This window comes from Sceloporus occidentalis, unplaced genomic scaffold, assembly GCF_023333645.1.
Source record: "Sceloporus occidentalis isolate IW3139 unplaced genomic scaffold, rSceOcc1.0.p SCAF_20, whole genome shotgun sequence".
In the NCBI taxonomy this organism is placed as follows: Eukaryota; Metazoa; Chordata; class Lepidosauria; order Squamata; family Phrynosomatidae; genus Sceloporus; species Sceloporus occidentalis.
The window spans coordinates 14,405,118-14,422,903 of record NW_028317000.1 but is presented as its reverse complement, the minus strand read 5'-3'; the positions used below and the strand labels follow the sequence as shown (position 1 = coordinate 14,422,903).

The window sequence follows — 17,786 nt, the reverse complement described above, 5'->3', positions numbered from 1 at the left end:
GGTCAGACTGGATGGCTCTCCGTTGGGGTCTCTTCCAACTCTTCTATGATTCTACGATTCTATGATTTTCTACTGCATTGTCTTAGGCACATGTCCAGATGAAAACTGCATGTGCGCATGTGCGTGCACACACACTGCTGTTGTCACCATAACTGCACGCACCAAAGGGATTTCTAAATGCAAGCTTGTGTAGGGCAGAGGGGGGGACGCTCAGTGGGTAGATTAGGCAAACTGGGCCATGTTCAGACCAATGACAAGATGGCGGCTGTTGCACACCTGCACAAGGAACTATTTCTCCATACGCAGGTCCACTTTCACGGAGTGCTTCCCCAACAGACTGCGCAACCAATGCAAAGCACTCCATTCAAGATGTGACTTCTACATTCAAGGTGGTTTGGTGGGTTTCAGAGGTCTATGTAGCTCCTAGAAGGTCCCACAGTCAGAAAATGGACCCCTGGGAGCACTGAAGTGGCCCACCCTTGAAAGGACCCATGGGCCACAGAATATTCCCCATGGGAACAACATGTGGCACCAATGAGACCTTGTTTGGTCTAGTACTGCACCAGAGACCCGGGTGCAAGTACTAGACCCGCATTGTTTTGTTAGGCGAGGCAAAGGAACACATGGTGCTCTCCTCTGTTTCATGTGCAGAAGCCAACTAGACTGGCACTGGACTTTCATTTAAGTATGGCCACAGAAAGAGGCCGTTCCAAGTGGGAAGCACCAGTCTGTCTTCCATGACAAGGAGACGACCGGGGAATTTAGAGCCTCATTCTCACTTACAAATAAATCCGTTTGCAATCTGAATCGATGGATCGATTCAAAAGTGGAGTGTGGTTCCCACTACATTTGCCCCATTCGCATTTTTCCCCTTGTAAAACAACCCACTTGTGGTTCGCATTCACAAACGAATCGGTTCTAAATGAACCCGTTCCAGCCGGCCGAAGGGCAAATTTGAATCGATTCTGATCTGCAACCGGTTCACACTTGCGCAGAATCAATTTATCCAAAAAGACGTGGAAAACATCACCGTCAAAAAGACGTGGGTTAAATGGGCCTGGCACATAGCCCCCCTCTATTCGGTTCAAGTGGGAACCAGGGTTATTTGAACCAGTTCGAACTGATTTGCAATCCAGTTTAAAAGATAGTGGGAATCAGTAGCTGCAATTTCACCGACCCACATCTGGAAGCAAGTTATCTCTAGGCATTTGGAGGTCCTCCAATGTGGCTCTATGGTCAACCCCTGGCAGAAATATAGCCCTCGCCATTATCTGTAGTTGTTGCTATCCATATAAAGTCTGCAGATGTAAGGGTTTGACTATATAGTGCTGCTTGGAAAAGTCCAAATTCCCCATTTATTGTTGAGAGCTATTGCCGTGATGAGATCCAGCATGGTTTGAGCATTGGACTATGACTCTGGATGCCAGGGTTTGAACCCCTGCTTGGCCATGTTATACTCTCTCAGCCTCAGAGGGAGGCAATGGCGAACCCCTTCCCAACCAATATTGCCAAGAAAACGCTGCAACAAGGTCCTTAGGGTCGCCATAAGCTGGAAACAGCAGCAATCCCTGTGGCAGTGCGCACTGTTTATGAGTGTGAAGTCAAAGGCTTTCATGGCTGGCATCCATAGTTTTTTGTGGGGTTTTCGGGCTCTGTGGCCATGTTCTAGAAGAGTTTATTCCTGATGTTTCGCCAGCATCTGTGCCTTGGCACCTTCAGAGAATGCTGGCTTGGAAGTATATGTATACCCAACTCATGTCCATGTCAGCATTCTCTGAAGATGCCAGCCACAGATGCCATAAAACTGTTTATGAGTGGCTTGGTCCCGAATGGGCAAGTAAGACCCATTAAACTTTCCAAAACCCCTCTTCTATGAGGAGATTAGAACTGCTTTGTCGATATGGATCAATGCAGCTCTACATTTTTAGGCTTTCTTTATGGAGCAGGCAATGGGGGTTGCAAAATGCAACGCTATGCTACCGGATAAGAACCACTGGGTGTTAGTGGTACTGTGCACAGACCTGCCACAGGTAAAGAAGAGCACATACATGTCTGAAAAGAAGCATGCCACCCACGCATGAGAAACACACATGCCCCCACATGCGCGGAGGCGACAATCCTTCTGTCTCCTATCCACCTGAGCGCACAAACAGGCCCCTGGAAAACCCCGAGGGAACGGCCATCGCTCAGTGGGAGAGCGCATGGCACATGGCTTTGCGGAAAGTCCAGGTTCGATCCCTAGCATTTGCAAGCAAGGGGAGGGAAGGAGCCAGCCTGAAACCCTGGAGAACTATTGCCAGTTGGGTGCAGATTATATTGAACTAGATGGACTCCCGCTGTGACCGACCGCTTTCTATGGCCCTATTTAACAGCAGCAGAGAACTTGCTCTGCATGCAGAAGGTCCCAGATCTGAGCCCTGGCATTGCCAACTAAGGACGAAAAAGCCTTGAAATCCCGAAGACCCGCTGCCAGTCCATGCGGCCAACACCAAACTGGTTTTCCATGACCAGAAAGGTATTGCCTAAGCAGAAACAAAGGCAGGCAAGTATTTGGTTATTCCAGAGCTCCACATCTGGCAGCTATGGCTCCCGATATGATGCAAATGTTGATGTTTTAGTGATTTTTAATATGATTTTATAATGTTGACGTTGTATGTAAGTATTTTATTGTTGTTTTTATTACACTTGTCCCTCCGTATTCACTAGGGCTAGGGGCACAAGACCCCCGTGGATATGGAAAAACTGAAAATAACCAAACCGCAATGTTTTTAGACCTGAGAGGACACCTTTCTAGGAATCTCTAGGTTCTCCAGCACAACTCTATGGTCAACGTCTGACAGACACTGAGCATCATAGAGTTGCGCTGGAGGAGCTACAAAGGCCTAGCAGAGTATCCTCTCTAGGAATCTTTAGGCCTTTCAGTGCAACCTTTAACCTTTAAGTTGTCCATAGAGTTGCACTGGAGGAGCTACAAAACGGCTAGTGTAGTGTCCTCTCTAGGTCCTCCGGTACAACTCTGTGGTTGACATCCAACAGACACTGACCATAGAACTGCGCTGGAGGAGCTACAAAGGCCTAACGGAGTGTCCGCTCTAGGAATCTCTAGGTCTTTCAGTGCCACTTTTAGTTAAACTTGACCACAGAGTTGCACTGAAGGACCCAGAGATTCCGAGAGAGAACATATTAATCAAATCCATGAATATCAAAGCCGCAAATATGGAGAGATGAGTGTATTGTAATTATTTTACTGTTGTAACCCACTTCAATCCAATTGGAGAGGTGGGATAATCATCATCTTCATCATCATCATCTGCTGGATTGTGGTGAATCGGCTCAGGTGGAGCATCCACAGCGCCGCCTCATGCGCTGCAGTCCCTTCACAGGGAAGGCATGCAAAAATAAAAATACAATTAAACTTAAAAATGCCTCGCATTTCGAGCGAATGTTTGTTTCGTCTCAAGGTTTCAGTCTTCCAGCTTCACACCAAAATGGCAAACCAAATGAGGGAAAACCTCATCTAATTTTAACCGGAGCGCCTCTTAGCAAACTAAGATTGTTCCTTGCAAGTTGCGACATGGGAGATATTGACAGCTGGGAGGTTTCTGCAGAACCATTCCCATATATATATATATATATATATGCTCAACATCGCACGTATATAGATAGCGCAAGAGGGTGTTGGGAACCAAGACAGCCGCACTTTCCAGCATTTCCAGCTTCTTCAGAGGCTGCGATGCTAGAGCGGGTGCAGGCCACATACAGCTCCTGGGCCATATCTGGAACCAATGGCCAAAAGCCTGTTCTCCAAAAGAGGAGCTACATTTCTGCACCGCAGAAAACTGCCACATTGCCAAAACTTTTGGAAACTCTGGTGGCAGCTCCCCAATGGTGACAGCAGTACCAGCCGCAGCTGTTATGGGGAATCCATTGGTTTAGTAAGGATCCAGTTTGCCCCTTGCACCCAGAGAAAGTTGCTCCATCTTCTTTTGGAGAACCTTCCCTGCAAACTCCCAAGCCCTATGGGGAGCGGCTTAAGGAGCTGGGTATGTCTAGCCTGAGGAAGAGACGGTTAAGAGGTGATCTGATAGCCATGTTTAAATATCTGAACAGAAGTCATGTTGAGGATGGAGTAAGCTTGTTTTCTGCTGCTCCAGAGAATAGGACACAATGGAGCAATGGATGCAAGCTACAGGAAAAGAGATTCCACCTCAACATTAGGAAGAACTTCTTGATGGTAAAAGCTGTTTGACAGAGGAAGAGTGTGGTGGAGTCTCCATCTTTGGAGGCTTTTAAATAGAGGCTAGATGGACATTGGTTGAGAGTGCTTTGGTTGTGTATTCCTGCATGGCAGAATAGGGTTGGAGTTGTTGGCCCTTGGGGTCCCTTCCAATTGTATGATTTTATAGACCCAAGGATAGCTTTCTTTCCAAAGGCCATGTATTTGGGTGGCTAAGGAATTCAAAGTAGGCATGGTTGCACATCCATCCATCCATCCATCCATCCATCCATCCATCCATCCATCCATCCATCCATCCCTCCTGTGTTCCACTCATCCATCATCCAGCCTTTCTTACTCTCTGTCTCTCCCTCTCCATCTTTCTCTCTTCAGCAACACGTTCCACTCCTCGATATTTTTGAAGGCATCAGCATGCCTGGATTTGGAGAGCTGTAGCAGTCCAAAAACAAAAGGCCTAACAACTTTTCCAGAGCTTGGAAGGTTACTTTTTGAAAATAACTTATTCCCTACTCCTACCAAAAAGTCACTATTCATTGCAATGTTAGGAAAGCTACCTCTTTGTGTTGCTACTTACATTCGCTGTTATTTTCCTCTTCCCTACATATATAAATATATCTTGGGATTGCAAGGGAATGGCATCAGACTTGAAAAATGTATGTGAAAACGGGTTTGAAAAGCCTACGAATGTCCTTTCTCTGTACTTGTTGAGTAACTGAAGCTGCATCTGCACTGCAGAGATAATGCAGTTTGACACCGCTTTAACTGCAATGGCTCAATGCTACACAACCCTGGGAGTTGTAGTTTGTTGTGGCACCAGAGCTCTCTGGAAGTTAAAGCAGTGTCACATGGTTTTGCTAGTTCCTTCTCCTGAAATATAGCCTGCAGCACCTGGGACTCTTTGGAAGTCTCCCACCCAAGTCTTAACCAGGGCTGACCTTGCTTAGGTTTCAAGATCCGACAGGATACCTTTAGGGTATGACACACCAAATTTGCACCCACAAGTGATTTGATTTTCTTGTACACCTTTCTGAGCCTATCACGAATTGCACTCCTTTGAAGGATGTGCTGCAAACCTACATGTGATGAAAGTATGCATCCACAGCGCATACTGGAACACAGAGAACATCGAAGAGCTTGCAAAAGTTCCTTTTCTGGAGGCTGCAGTCCCCAAAAAGGTACTTTTCGCAGCTCCGCAACATTCGTTCCTCACCTCGGGAAGGCGCACGCCCAAATCCTCAGCCTCGAGATCGCTCCTCCGCCTCCAAGGAATGGGTCATCGATTTGCAGGCGGAGGAGAAAATCCACGGGGGAGACTTCCCTGTCAACGCGAACAGCCGCGTCTGGGTGTTTGGTGCGATTTTTCTCAGAGCCAAGGCAAATACGGAAGGGTTCTCAACTCCTCTTCGCTGTCTGCTCCCCCTGATCTGCTGTTCCCTGAACAAAATTGCTATTTGCGGACAACTGGTTGCATTAATACAACAGACATCAGGCCTACTTTGGTTTCCAGGCCAGCACTTAGAATCATAGGAAGGGATCCCAAGGGTCATCCAGTCCAACCCCCTTGCCATGCAGGAATACACAGTCCAAGCCCTAAGCTATATATACACCTTGACATTTTCCGAATGAGCCCAGCTAAAAGGAACCCACCTGCTATCGACAGACAGTGCACATCTCCAAATATAAATGGGTTTTGAAGTGCTTTAACCAACAACTCCGAACACTCCCTGGAAACGATGCCTCTGCTAGGGATGACTAGCTGCACTTTTCTAGGTGTAGATGCACCCAGAATCTACAATGCTACAACGTCTTTTGCTCAGTTGAGTCTCAAAGGTGCCACAAGATCCCTTTGCATCCTAAAGCTCGGTGCATGGTGAAAATAAGATAGGTGCAACCCCAAGATCCTTGGCAATGGCCCAGCTCCAGGCAGGACTCTGGTTTCATCCTATAAGGACCTCTCTTGTATTCCTATCCTTAGGCCAGAGCCTGTGTCCAAATTTCAAGCCCTGGAAGAAGACCGGCAAACCCAAACATGGGCCTTATGCACACATACGTTCGGCCCTCCGTATCCACAGATTCTTCATCCATGGCTCCAAGCTTGAAACTATTCAAAAATATATACAAAGTCCAAAAAGCAAACCTTGATATTGCCATTTTGTACAAGGGACACCATTTTACTATGGCACTGTATTTAATGGGACATGAGCATCCATGAATTTTGGTATCGACAAAGGTCCTGGACCCAAACCTAAGTGGATACCAAGGGCCCACTGTATATTTTTGACATCTTATATAAGGGACACCATTTTATTGTGTCATTCTATATCATGGGACGTGAACATCCATAGATTTGGGTACCCATGGCGGGTCCTGGAACCAAACCCAGGCAGATACCAAGCACCCGCTGTACTTGGAAAGTTAGGCACAAAAGGTCCTCTTCATTACCATCCCATTCACACTGCTTTACACACAGACACACACGCATCTTGCACTCTTGTGCATTCGTATCCCATGCACCTCTCAATCCCAGGCTTTTTCTCTCCCCGTTTTGAACCTCCCTTGCACCGGTTGCTCCCCTTTGAAACGGTGGAGTGGAGAGAAGTGGTGAAGTCTGTGGGGCCATGCAAGGTGGAGAGAAGTAGGACGGGGTCGGAAGAGCGTTGGGGGGGGAAAAGGACGGGGAAAGGGTCGGGTGGGTTGGTGGGGGGAAACGGACACAATGTACAACATAGAGTGTTAGTTGCAGCCCCAGAAACAAAAAAACATTGCTCTGAAAAACCAAACCAAGAAATCAAATCCAAAAGCTGGACACAGAAGCGGCATGCCCGAAAACAGGATCAGCATGCCATGCGGATGTGGTTGGCCGGCAGCCGGACCCCAGGGGAGCGGGACGGGTTACAGGGCAGCCAGATTTACAATGCCCATTGGGGGCAAACCTCCTCAATCCCCCCACAAAGAGCAGAAAAGAGAACCCCTCGCCCCAAAATGTGCCAGGCTGGGCAGAGAGGGCCCAAGGACTAAGCCAGACTCCTTGCAAAGGTGAAATGTCTGTTCTGGAGGCCTTTTGGGATCCTTCCCCATTGAGCTCTGTTCCACCGTATCTGGGAATTAGAATAGGTGGAGTGAGGCTGGTGTTTCATCTTTCCAAGCTGCCCCTGTTTCTTTTGTTTTGGACCCAGGTACCCTCCCCATAGTACCCCAGCTGGCTGCCAGTGTGCCGTCCTTCCCTGGGGGGCAGCTGGGGTCACAGCGCAAGTGTAACAGCGCACAGAAGTTGCTTCATGGGATGGTGTTTTCCATGGATTTTTTGGGGTGGGGTGGGAGTGGGGGGGGGGGGAGAGGGAAGTCGAAACCATAAAATAAAACGCTTTTTTGAAAAGCCTTCCGAGTATTGATTTTTCTCCCCCTGCAATCGATTGCACTATTGATTTTGCAAAAGGAAAAGTTTTCATGCTATTATTATTTTTCGGTGCCTGTACATGTTCGAGGTTTTGGGGGGAGAAGTAGGAAACATTGCAAAAATTAGACGGCTGGGGGGTTATTTGGTTTTGCCGGTGCGCATGTGCCTGGTGTGTCGGTGTGTCGTTTAATGCAAGTGTTATTTCTCATTCTTGGGTGCACCATTAGCAGGAATCTCCCTTTTCTTGGATTGCTTTCCGCTGGGGAACCTGTGGACCTGCAGATGTTTCCAACTGCAGCACCCAGAAGTCTGTAGTCCAAAAGATCTGGAAGGCCTAAAGTGTCTCAACCTCATCCTCGGAGTTTGTTATAATGACGTTGTTGTGAAATTATACCATTTCTTTAATGCATTTCACATTAACTATGCTATACTGGGGGCCCTGAATTTGGCTGCTATTGCTGACTATGGGGCTGACCCTGTCCAAATGCTGAGCAGCAAATGGCATCCAGCTACATTGCGGCCAAAAAGTACTTATTACTCAAAGCCAGGCAAGTTACTTTGGCATCTGAGGTAGCAAACCCCAAATATGCCTTTCCACCTCTTAGCAGCAAATATACGATATCAAATTAAACAAGTCAGATGTTGCTGCATTTGCCTGAAGACCCCAATCTGTTGCCTGAGCCAGCAGCCTCACTTTGTCTAGGAGTTTGGTACAGGCCAGTGTTTTGGACACTCCAGATCCCATTAACCTGCAATGATGATGGACAGGGAAGATGGGAACCGCAGCCCAGCATCATCTATTGCTTGTCCTATTTAGCCAGAGCTGGATTTTGGTCAAGTGAGGGTGCTTTTTTCTGGTGCTTTTGGGAAATGTATTTTTATCATGCGATAAAATGAAATGTTACGGCGCTTCGAGATATTATCATCTTCCACTTGTAACCCTCTTTCATATTTTCCCAGAACATCCTCCATCTTTTCATGTCTTACCCAAAGGCAGGGAGGAGACATTAAAGGAGGAAAGATGGGCTCGCTCCTTTTGACCGATGGTGCCAAGCGCCGTCAATCTGAAACGCCTCTTTATCGATATATAGCTGGGTTATGCCAGAGCGGCCTCCTCCATGCAATGTTATGTCAGACTATGGACCCCATCATCCCCGGTTGGTTGAGAAGATGAGAGTTGTAGTCTAAGGCCTTTGGAGGGCACTGGGTACGTTTAAATTGTACGCTTAATTTTGCTAGTTGTTTGTGCCACTGCATTCAGTGACATAAGGGAATTATAGCAAGGAATGGCAATTTTAGCAAGTACAGTCACCTCTCCATTTTGCAGATTTGGAGTCCACGTCCCTCGGAAATATGCAAGGAGCAAATGGAGAGCGACACAATGGGACATGCGCAGGAGCGCGCCGCCATTGCAATTGACAGGAACTCCAATATCAGCCTTTTCCATTTTTGCATGAGGGTCCAGAACGGATCCCCCATAAAAACAGAGGGGCGACTGTACATTTCTATACTGTTTATCGGTGCACTTAAGCACTCCCTAAGCGGTCTATAATCTGTAAACCCATCGCCCACAATAAGCTGGGTACTCATTTTACTAACCTAAGGAAGGATGCCAAGCTGAGTCGACCCTGAGCCCCTGGCTGGGACTGAACTCACAACCTTGTGGTTTGCAAGTGAGTGGCGGCAGTACAGGCATTGAACCACTGCGCCACCGAGGCTCTTACTACCAAAACAACAACGTGACTAAGGATTCTGCATGGTGTGGTTATGGGAAGAGGTCAATGGGAGGTTCATGCAAAGAGTTGGCACACTGGGTGATGCCAACCCTAGTAATGCCACTGCTCCTGGACCCAGAGATGGATTTCTCTGGCATCTTCCTGTCTCTGCTAAATCTTGCTGCAAAAGTGCCTTGTGCGGTTGGGAGTCACTGACAGGATTTCAGCCAAAGAGGGACGAGAAGCGGGTTCAGATTCCCACTTGGCTGTGAAACACATTGAGGGCTCATCTACACCAGTGAGAATACTCTAGGCTATTCCTAGAGTACTCTGGCAGCAGATTCACATTGTTACCTCTGCAATCAGTAGTGATGCCAGGTAGCTGTCTACACATGCATCCCGCTGTGCCACTCGGTGCCACCACTGTTACAAGAAATGCTATGAAAATTGTCATCCTTGTGTGTGTTTTCCCTTACCATGGCCCTGAATGTACTCCGACTGCAAGCAGCCATAAGGTTTATCTCACCTGGTCAAGTAGCCAAGCTGCCATTGACTCAAAAGTGAGCGTTGGCATAGAGATCACTGGCATGAGTCACTCCCTTTGAGGTCAGAAACGAGGTGCCCAGCGCCAATCACACAGCCGGGCACCTTGTTGTGACCTCAGAGAGAGTGACCGGTGTGTATTTTTTAATGCATAGATTTGGTCTATGGGCATAAATATTGATTGATTGATTGATTGACTGATTGACTGATTGACATGTGCCAGCAGCAGTGGTGCCAAGAGGCACAGTGGGATCTGTGTGTAAAGCATTACTCCAGAGCATTCCTGCAAAATCCAGAGCAAAAGGCGAGTTTTTAAAAATGGATTTAGGCAGGGATGAAGCAAATTCGGCACGGAACCGGCTTTTTCTCATGTAGACAGTTCATACTCGAATTAGGGCTTTGGCCATAGTTAGGTCATGGTAAGGATGTAGTAAAACTGGTGTAACTGGTATGTGTAGACATGACCTAAGTAGGCTTGAGCCACGGCTCTCTTCCAGCCTGGCCTTCCTCGCAGGTGTCTTGTGAAGATAAGACGGAGGACACAAGACAACCAGGTGTGCAAATATGAAAAGTAATGAATAGTTTTCATAGTGGGAGATCCGTATCATGGCTGGTTTTGGTGTGCTTTTCTGATTCTAAGTTTATGCCGGGGAGTTTTTGGGTTCCTTGCGAAATTTGATATCAATACTAATTCGGGGAGAAATAAATTTAGCTAGTTTCTTAAACTTAGTTTGTTCAAATTTTTGCACATGGGCTCGTGCGCCCCGGCGTGCGTCCGTTTTGTTTTCCGAAATGACGGTTGTTGTTTTTTTAAAAAACCGAATTAGTGATTGTGATGATCATTATTATTAATAAAGGTAAAGAAAGGAAGGGAAGGGAAGAGGTAAAACCCACGGCAAACGAAATGATTAGACAATTAGACTGATATCTACCAGGTAATGCAGTTTGTTTACCATAGCGTGTCCAATTCCTGCGTGCTGTATGCATTTGGTAAGAAATTAATCGAAACAAACAAAATACAAAACAAAAAAATCGAGAAGAGGAGGGGGACAAACGGGGGGAAAAAATGACCAACCATGAAAATTCAAGGGAGATAATAATAATAAATAAATAAATAAATAAATAAATAAATAAATAAAGAGAGAGAGGGAAAAAATAATTTTCCCCAGTTCTTGCGACTGGCAAAACGAGAGACACCAAAACCACAAAACCCTCGCCACCCCAAAAAAGCCATCCACCCCGCACCCGTGTTTTCCCCTCCGCCCCAAAAAAAGACCCCATGAAACTCTCTACATCTTTTGGTTAGTAAGGAAAGAACGGAACGAAATGAAAAGACTGGTAAGAACGGAAAGAAAAAGGAACAACCGACATTCCGCGAATGGCACAAAAGGTTAGTTTCGGTTTCGCCAGCCGAGACGCCGCGTCTTCCCTGCGACGTCTCCCCCCAACGTCCCCAAGTTGCGACCCCAACCCTCCGCCCCCAGAAGCGTGTTAGTAACACACAACGACAAAAGTTGCCAACGCAATCTCTTAACAAGGTGGTTTGGGGGGGGGGGTTCGGGTGGGAGGGTGAGGGTGAAGGAGGTGGAAGGATGGAGGGACAAAGCAAGGCCCATGTTAGCAGTATTAGTAAATCCAAGGTGGCCAGTTTTTGGAGAGAAGGGGGGGACGGGAAGGGAAGGACGGGGGGGGGGGGACGGCGGGCCTGGCTGGGGTTGCCCCAGCTGTGATGTGTGGGTTGCTTTATATTTATTTTTCAGGGTGGAGGGTGCAGCGGTGGCCGTCGGGAGGCTGCCGCTTGGAGATCGGGGCCGGATCCAAGTGGCTCGGAGAAAAGAGAGAAAGAGAAGAGAGAGCAGCCGGAGACGCCGTGGGGACGGGACAGGGGCAACTCCCCCCATCTTCCTTCCCTTTGGGTAAACCATTGCCAAGATGTTGCTTTCATTGCAAAAGGAGGAAATAAAACAAAAGAGGTGGGAAGGAGTTTGGAAGAAATCTGTCAAGGAGTTTGGCAGAAAGATGAGGAGCCATTGAAAAGCCCAACCTAGGAGACGCGCCAGTTCTGTGAAACCCAACGGCAGCAAATGCGGCAGGCAACCTGTGTCCCTCCAGGCAACGTTGGAGCCCAAATCCCATCATCCCTCCCTGGGATGCAATGTGTGGCCCTCCAGACAACGTTGGGACTGCAAATCCCATCATCCTTCCCCATTGACTGTGCTGGCCAGGGGCGATGGGAGTTGCTGGTCCAGTGATATCTGGAAGGTTGCATGCTCCCCAATGCTTTCAGGTGCTCTCCCTGGCCTTTTCTACAAGCCAAGCCAATTGCTTCAGCTCAATTTTTGCTTTCAGTTCTCCTTTGGCTACCTAGAAACACACACACAACCACATGCACACAAACTCAAAGAGAAGGAAAAACACTCTTCACCAGCTCAGAGGCATCCTCCTTATCCCTTCTCGTCCCTCAAACGCAAAACCCCCTCTTTGCTCTCCAAACTATTGCAACGCTTCCCAGCAATTCTGCCAAGAGCCTCCTTCCTCTGACTCCTCCATCCTGGTTTTCTTTACCTCCAGACCTGGCTTTTGCTATGCAAGGACCCTGCCTTGAACACAGAATTGTACTCTGCGTCCGTGCGCATGTGCATGGGCGAAAGGCTTTCAGACGTTGTCATCTTCCATTTGCAAGACCGTTTTCCCAACGCCTCTTCCTCCCCCTTTTTTCCCCCTGCCTTGTCACCCAAAATCTATTAAGGAGGGAAAGATGGAGCAGCTGTTTAGCACCTTCAAAACATAAAATACATTGTAAGGCACCTTGGGTTTTTCTTAGAAGAGATTAAAAATAGTGGTGGTAATGGTGATGATGATAAGAGCCATCCATCTGGAAGCATCCTTGGTCTTCCAATCCTCATCCGCCATCTAATTTCTCTGTGTCTTTTTGTCCTCCTTGGATCTCAGCCTGGCTTAATCCTCACAGTTCATCAGGGTTTCTATTTAACTGGCATGGTTCCATCCAACATCATTTGTAGTTTGATAATGGAGAGCCAATCTGCAGTGGGCCTCAGCCCAGGTAGTCCAGTTAGTTTGGACTTCAGGTCCCAGGACAGGTCCACACAGACCAGAATAATCTGGGATCAGACCAACGTATTCTGCTCCTGAAACTGTCTGTTATCTTGGACACCCCATTGCAACACTGGGCGGTGCTTGCACATATGTCCCACTGTGCCACCCAGTGCCACCGCTGTTGGAGCATGTCTCTCGCTCCGAGGTCAGAACGAAGTGTCCAGCATCTGTCACAAGGCTGGTGGTCACCCTCTTCTGACCTCCAAGTGAGTGATTCGCACCAGCAGCAGCAGTACTGGCCAGCGCAGGGTGTAAACAGCTGCCCAGTATCACAACGGAGAGCTCTGGATCTTCCAGGATCCAGTTTGTGGACTGGTGTTGGTTCATAAGCAATTGAAAGAAAGAGTTCTAGTCAATGGGCACAAATGTGGTGCTGTACTCTGGCATGTTGGAAACTCTGCTGCTTCACTATAACGGGTAACTTAAGAAGCACCAGTTCAATGCACTCCCCCAAACTATCATAACACTCTTAAGTCCATTCCCAAAAGGAAAGGCGCTGGATTCCACCGGATGGGAATTAAAGTGGCATCAAAGTGGTATAACTGTGTAGTGCAAATATACTCTGCCCCTGGAGAGTGCGAAGCCAGAAAGGCTGTCTCTTACTAAACTCTAGGGTCCCTTTTGCCGCACCATCACAACGTATCTGAAAGCAGCATAGACCTTTGTATGAGGCTGAGAAGCCCTGACAATTTCTGGGTTTGACAAGGAAGCATGAGCCCTAATACAGTCATGCACAGACACACACACAGACACACTCACGCATTGTCTCTCTTGCCCTCGATTCAATCTGATGCCTTTGAAATCCATGGCGTTGGTTTAGTTGCTTGTCTGCCTTGCTTCTTCTGCCCAACTGCCAACGGGCAGAAAGGGTTTTTGTGGGGGTCTCCTCCCCATAATTTATTTGCCCTTAGGATTCACAGAACAAAGATGCTCCCTTTTCCCTCTCCACCTTTCCCACCCAGGCCAGTGCGCCAACCCAAACGCAACCCTCGGTATGCGACACACTCTTCGGTTCATAGGAGATGCTGAAAACCCACCCAACAAAATGGCATCCTGTCAAGCAAAGGATGCCCAGGAAGGGCAGCCCTAGGGTCCAGACACCAAGCAGAGGAGGGAATCTGGTGCCAAATAATGATGGTGATGATGATGATGAGGATGATGATGAGGATGATGATATTCGTATCCCTCCTTATTGGTGCAAGGGAAGGAAGGAAGTCAGACAAAACAGCTTAACTCTGTAGAAATGAAGGAGGCCAAATGAATCCTTGCCCTTCCCCTTGTGAGCTGAATTTGCACCATATAGGGAGGGATAGGAATATCATCATCACCATCATCACCATCATCATTATCTGGATTGGGGAAAGAGTGCAAACTCTTCTCCTCTCAACCAACCATCAACTCTCAGAAAAGACTGCTCTTTTCCTTTGGGCGTGTTGGACTCCAATACCCATTACCCCTCATTGACGAGGATGATAGAAGTCATACTCAAACACATGTGGGGGTGCCAGGCTATGGAAGGCTGTGGTAAATTCTATAGGGCAAAGGAAGAGTGTCTGGGCTATGAACCAGTTGAAGGCCCCATCTAGAAGGGAGGAAAAGATGGGAGAATGGGATCCCCAGAGGCTATCAGAGGTGTGACTTGCCTTTAAACGCTACTAAACACCCCAGCATCTTCTAAAAGCCAGGAATAGCATTTTCAAAGAAGTGTTCTATCATGTGGCCAGTGAAGGTCTATGGAGGGGAAACAGGGTGGTGGGCCATGCAAGAAGAAATGGAGGGTGCGCCGTCGAGACCCTCCAAAGTTTGCCCCCGGGGCTTTAGAGCTTGGGAAGATCAAGACATTGCACATCCCAAAATGTGAGGAAATGAACCACTGCAGCCATGGGTTCCTGTAAAAGCATAAGAGGTGGACAAAGGGCCCAAGATCCAACTGGGAGGCAGCTCATAAGAGAGGCCCGGGAGGGTTTCTTTGGCACCAACAGTGGACCATAGTGAGCATCACATGGCTGGAAGCTGCCAGCTTGAATGAAGAGAAGAGGCCGTGGCGGTGGATGAAACGTGTATGGAGAAAGCCCCATCATCACAGCTCCCTTCTATCCAGGAGTCTGGCTGCAAAGCAGGAATGGGGGAATCTAGGGGAGGTCAGCATAGCTGAACATCAGTCATGCAACTTGAAGATAAAGTGGGAGAAGAAGGGACAGGTTTTTTGGGGGGAAGGCTAACCTGCTGGAACAACTTTCTTCCAAACTGACACTGCCAGAAATTCTGCAATGGCGAGGGTACTCTTGGTGGCACAATGCAGAAGTGCCAGGACTATGTATTACTCGCCCTTGGGTTTGCACCCATGCTTCCCAATTATAGGATTGCAAATATTCTTGGACCCAAACCCCCATATTCCTCAGCCAGCACAGCCCAAAGTTGCTGCAATGAGTTTTGTAGTCCAACAACAAGTGGTGGCCCAAGACCTGGACTTTGGTTTGTTTCTATAAAAACCCATTCTCTGGATGGTGTCTGGAACAAGGAGAAAATACATACAGATCTAGAAACTCAAACAACCAAAGGTCTTGTTTTTGCCCCCACTGAAATTGCCACAGGTCTATCTTCCTACTGCCGCCCCCAACCCACAAGCAAGGAGCAATGTGTGCGGCAGCCGCCCGCTCACCTGGCGCAGGTTTCTGGTCACGCGGATGTCGTGCCAGTTGTTGTCGTTAAACTTGCCATTGACGGGTTCCACCAGCGCCTCGAACGCCCCCGAGCCCAGGTTGATGACCAGCCAGACGGCGCCGCTCTTGAGCGAGAGGTTGACATAGTCTGCCGACTTGCCCGTGTGGAGCATCAGGCCATTGCGCTGCAGGGTGCGGAAGGAGAGGGTGATCTCGTCGGTGCTGCTTTGGATGGGGTTGTGCGACAGGTCGTAGCAGAAGAATTCGTTCCCCTTGAACGTCGCCACAAACTCTTCTTTCCCTGCAGTGGAGAGAGAGGAAGCCAGGAAAGGTGAGGGGATGGAGACTCAAGGAAGGGCATCATGCGCATTAACAATATTCCACATATCAATAACATCTGGCTTAACCCTGTTCCTATGGTAGCTTCCCATACCCACAAACATTTCACAAATGTAAATTGGGACACATCCAGGTGACCCTCCATATCTACAGACCTTTCATCCATGGACTCAACCATCGGCACCTTGAAAATATTCAATACACACACACACACACACACACACACACACTCCAATAAGCAACCCTTGTTTATGCCATTTTATTAAGGGACACTGTTCACTGTAATGGGACTTGAGCATCCATGGATTTGGGAACCAAACCCCAGCAGATACCAAGGCTCTATAGCTGAGCAACATCGGAGCGTGGTCAAAAGTTATTGATGGGGAAGAACTACAAAGCTAGGAGATGCTGCAGAAGTTTGCTTTTGCCTGAGCCAACTGGGAAGGTCAACATTTTGCCCCAGCACCCGTCATTCCCAACTTGCCATAGCTTTGGGTGATGGGCCTTTTAGTCCAACAGCATCTGGGAGGCCATGGATTCTCCATCCCTGCATTAAAGATTATTTAATATCCTGTGGGTTTGTGGAAAGCATATTTGCATGTGTAATGCATCCAGATTGCAGGGAGTTCCTCGGTTTCAAATACGGGGGACGTCACTTCCAATTCAGGGCCCTACCGTTTGGTCTACCTTCGCCCCCCAAAGATTTTCACCAAGGTTTTAGTGCCAATAATAGAGTATCCGAGACAATATCAAGTGCATCTTTTCCCTTACTTGGACGATATCAGTCTGTGTAACAGATTATGAAATGGCAATGTTCTGGGGGGTCTGCGGGCTGAAAGGGCATCGCTCAAGCCATGGTCCTTGGTCCAGACTCCAGCATACCTTGGGTTTACAGCCTTCCTACCGACAACAACAGTTGGCCCTCTGCATGTGCAGCTTTTGACTTTTGCGGCTTTGATTATTTGCGGTTTCGATCGATATATCCTCCCTAAAAATCTAGCGCAACTGCACTAGAAGTTGAGCATAGAATTGCGCTGGAGAACCTAGACGCTCCTAGAGAAAACACCTCTCTAGGCCTTTGTAGGTCCTCCAGCATGACTGTGATCAACCTCTGGCAGGTGTTGACCACAGAGTTGCACTGGAGATTCCTACAGAGGTGTTCCCTTAGGTAAAAAGAAGAGTTGGTTTTCCTACATGCGCGGGGGCCTTCACTCCTAACCCCAGCGAATGTGGAGAGACCACTGCATTGAATGGTCCACAAGAGCTCTTAGCTTGACCCAGTATGGCTCTCCTTCCGTTCCCTCGTCTCTCTCGCCTTATCCGTCCCCGAAACCCAAAGCACAAACAATGCAGCATGGGCAGGAGCCGGGTTCGGTTTGGCTGTGACCAGAATTGGTTTCTTGCGCCGCCTCCGGACTGCGCAAGTACCTCCACATCGTCCCCGCTGCTTCATGCCCCCCCACCCACATTTGCACAGATGATGCGACTCCGTGCAGCAAAATGTCCCTCTCCGGATGACACCTGCCAATTAACTTGCCATCCTTTTTGGCGCCTGGGAAACAAATTTGGCTGTCTTCTCCTCTCCCGTCTCCCCCCACAATCATCGTGTCATTGAAAGCCGTTCGCTCCTGCGGCCGCATCCTAGGAAGGATCGGACAAAAAGGGAGGAAGGAAGCTGCAGGGCAAAGTCAATCCAATATATATCTGTGCACCATTGGAGGTTCTCATCTCATCCTCCGATTGTTGCGGCATTAACACACACACACACTTTGCAA

General features: G+C 48.2%; 1 protein-coding gene across 28 annotated transcripts in view; it reads right to left on the bottom strand.

Moving 5' to 3' along the window:
* NRXN2 (neurexin 2) overlaps window positions 1-17,786 on the bottom strand; it is a 277,457-nt gene that overhangs the window by 167,430 nt on the left and 92,241 nt on the right. For 14 of the 28 annotated variants that reach the window (XM_089483043.1, XM_089483060.1, XM_089483055.1 and 11 more), the window contains 2 exons: window positions 15,672-15,973; window positions 10,825-10,869 (listed from right to left, as the gene is read on the bottom strand). In XM_089483043.1, coding sequence (XP_089339169.1) covers window positions 10,825-10,869; window positions 15,672-15,973 — 347 coding nt within the window. The remainder of the gene's footprint in view (window positions 1-10,824; window positions 10,870-15,671; window positions 15,974-17,786) is intronic. The other 14 variants (XM_089483046.1, XM_089483062.1, XM_089483047.1 and 11 more) reach the window with 2 other exon arrangements.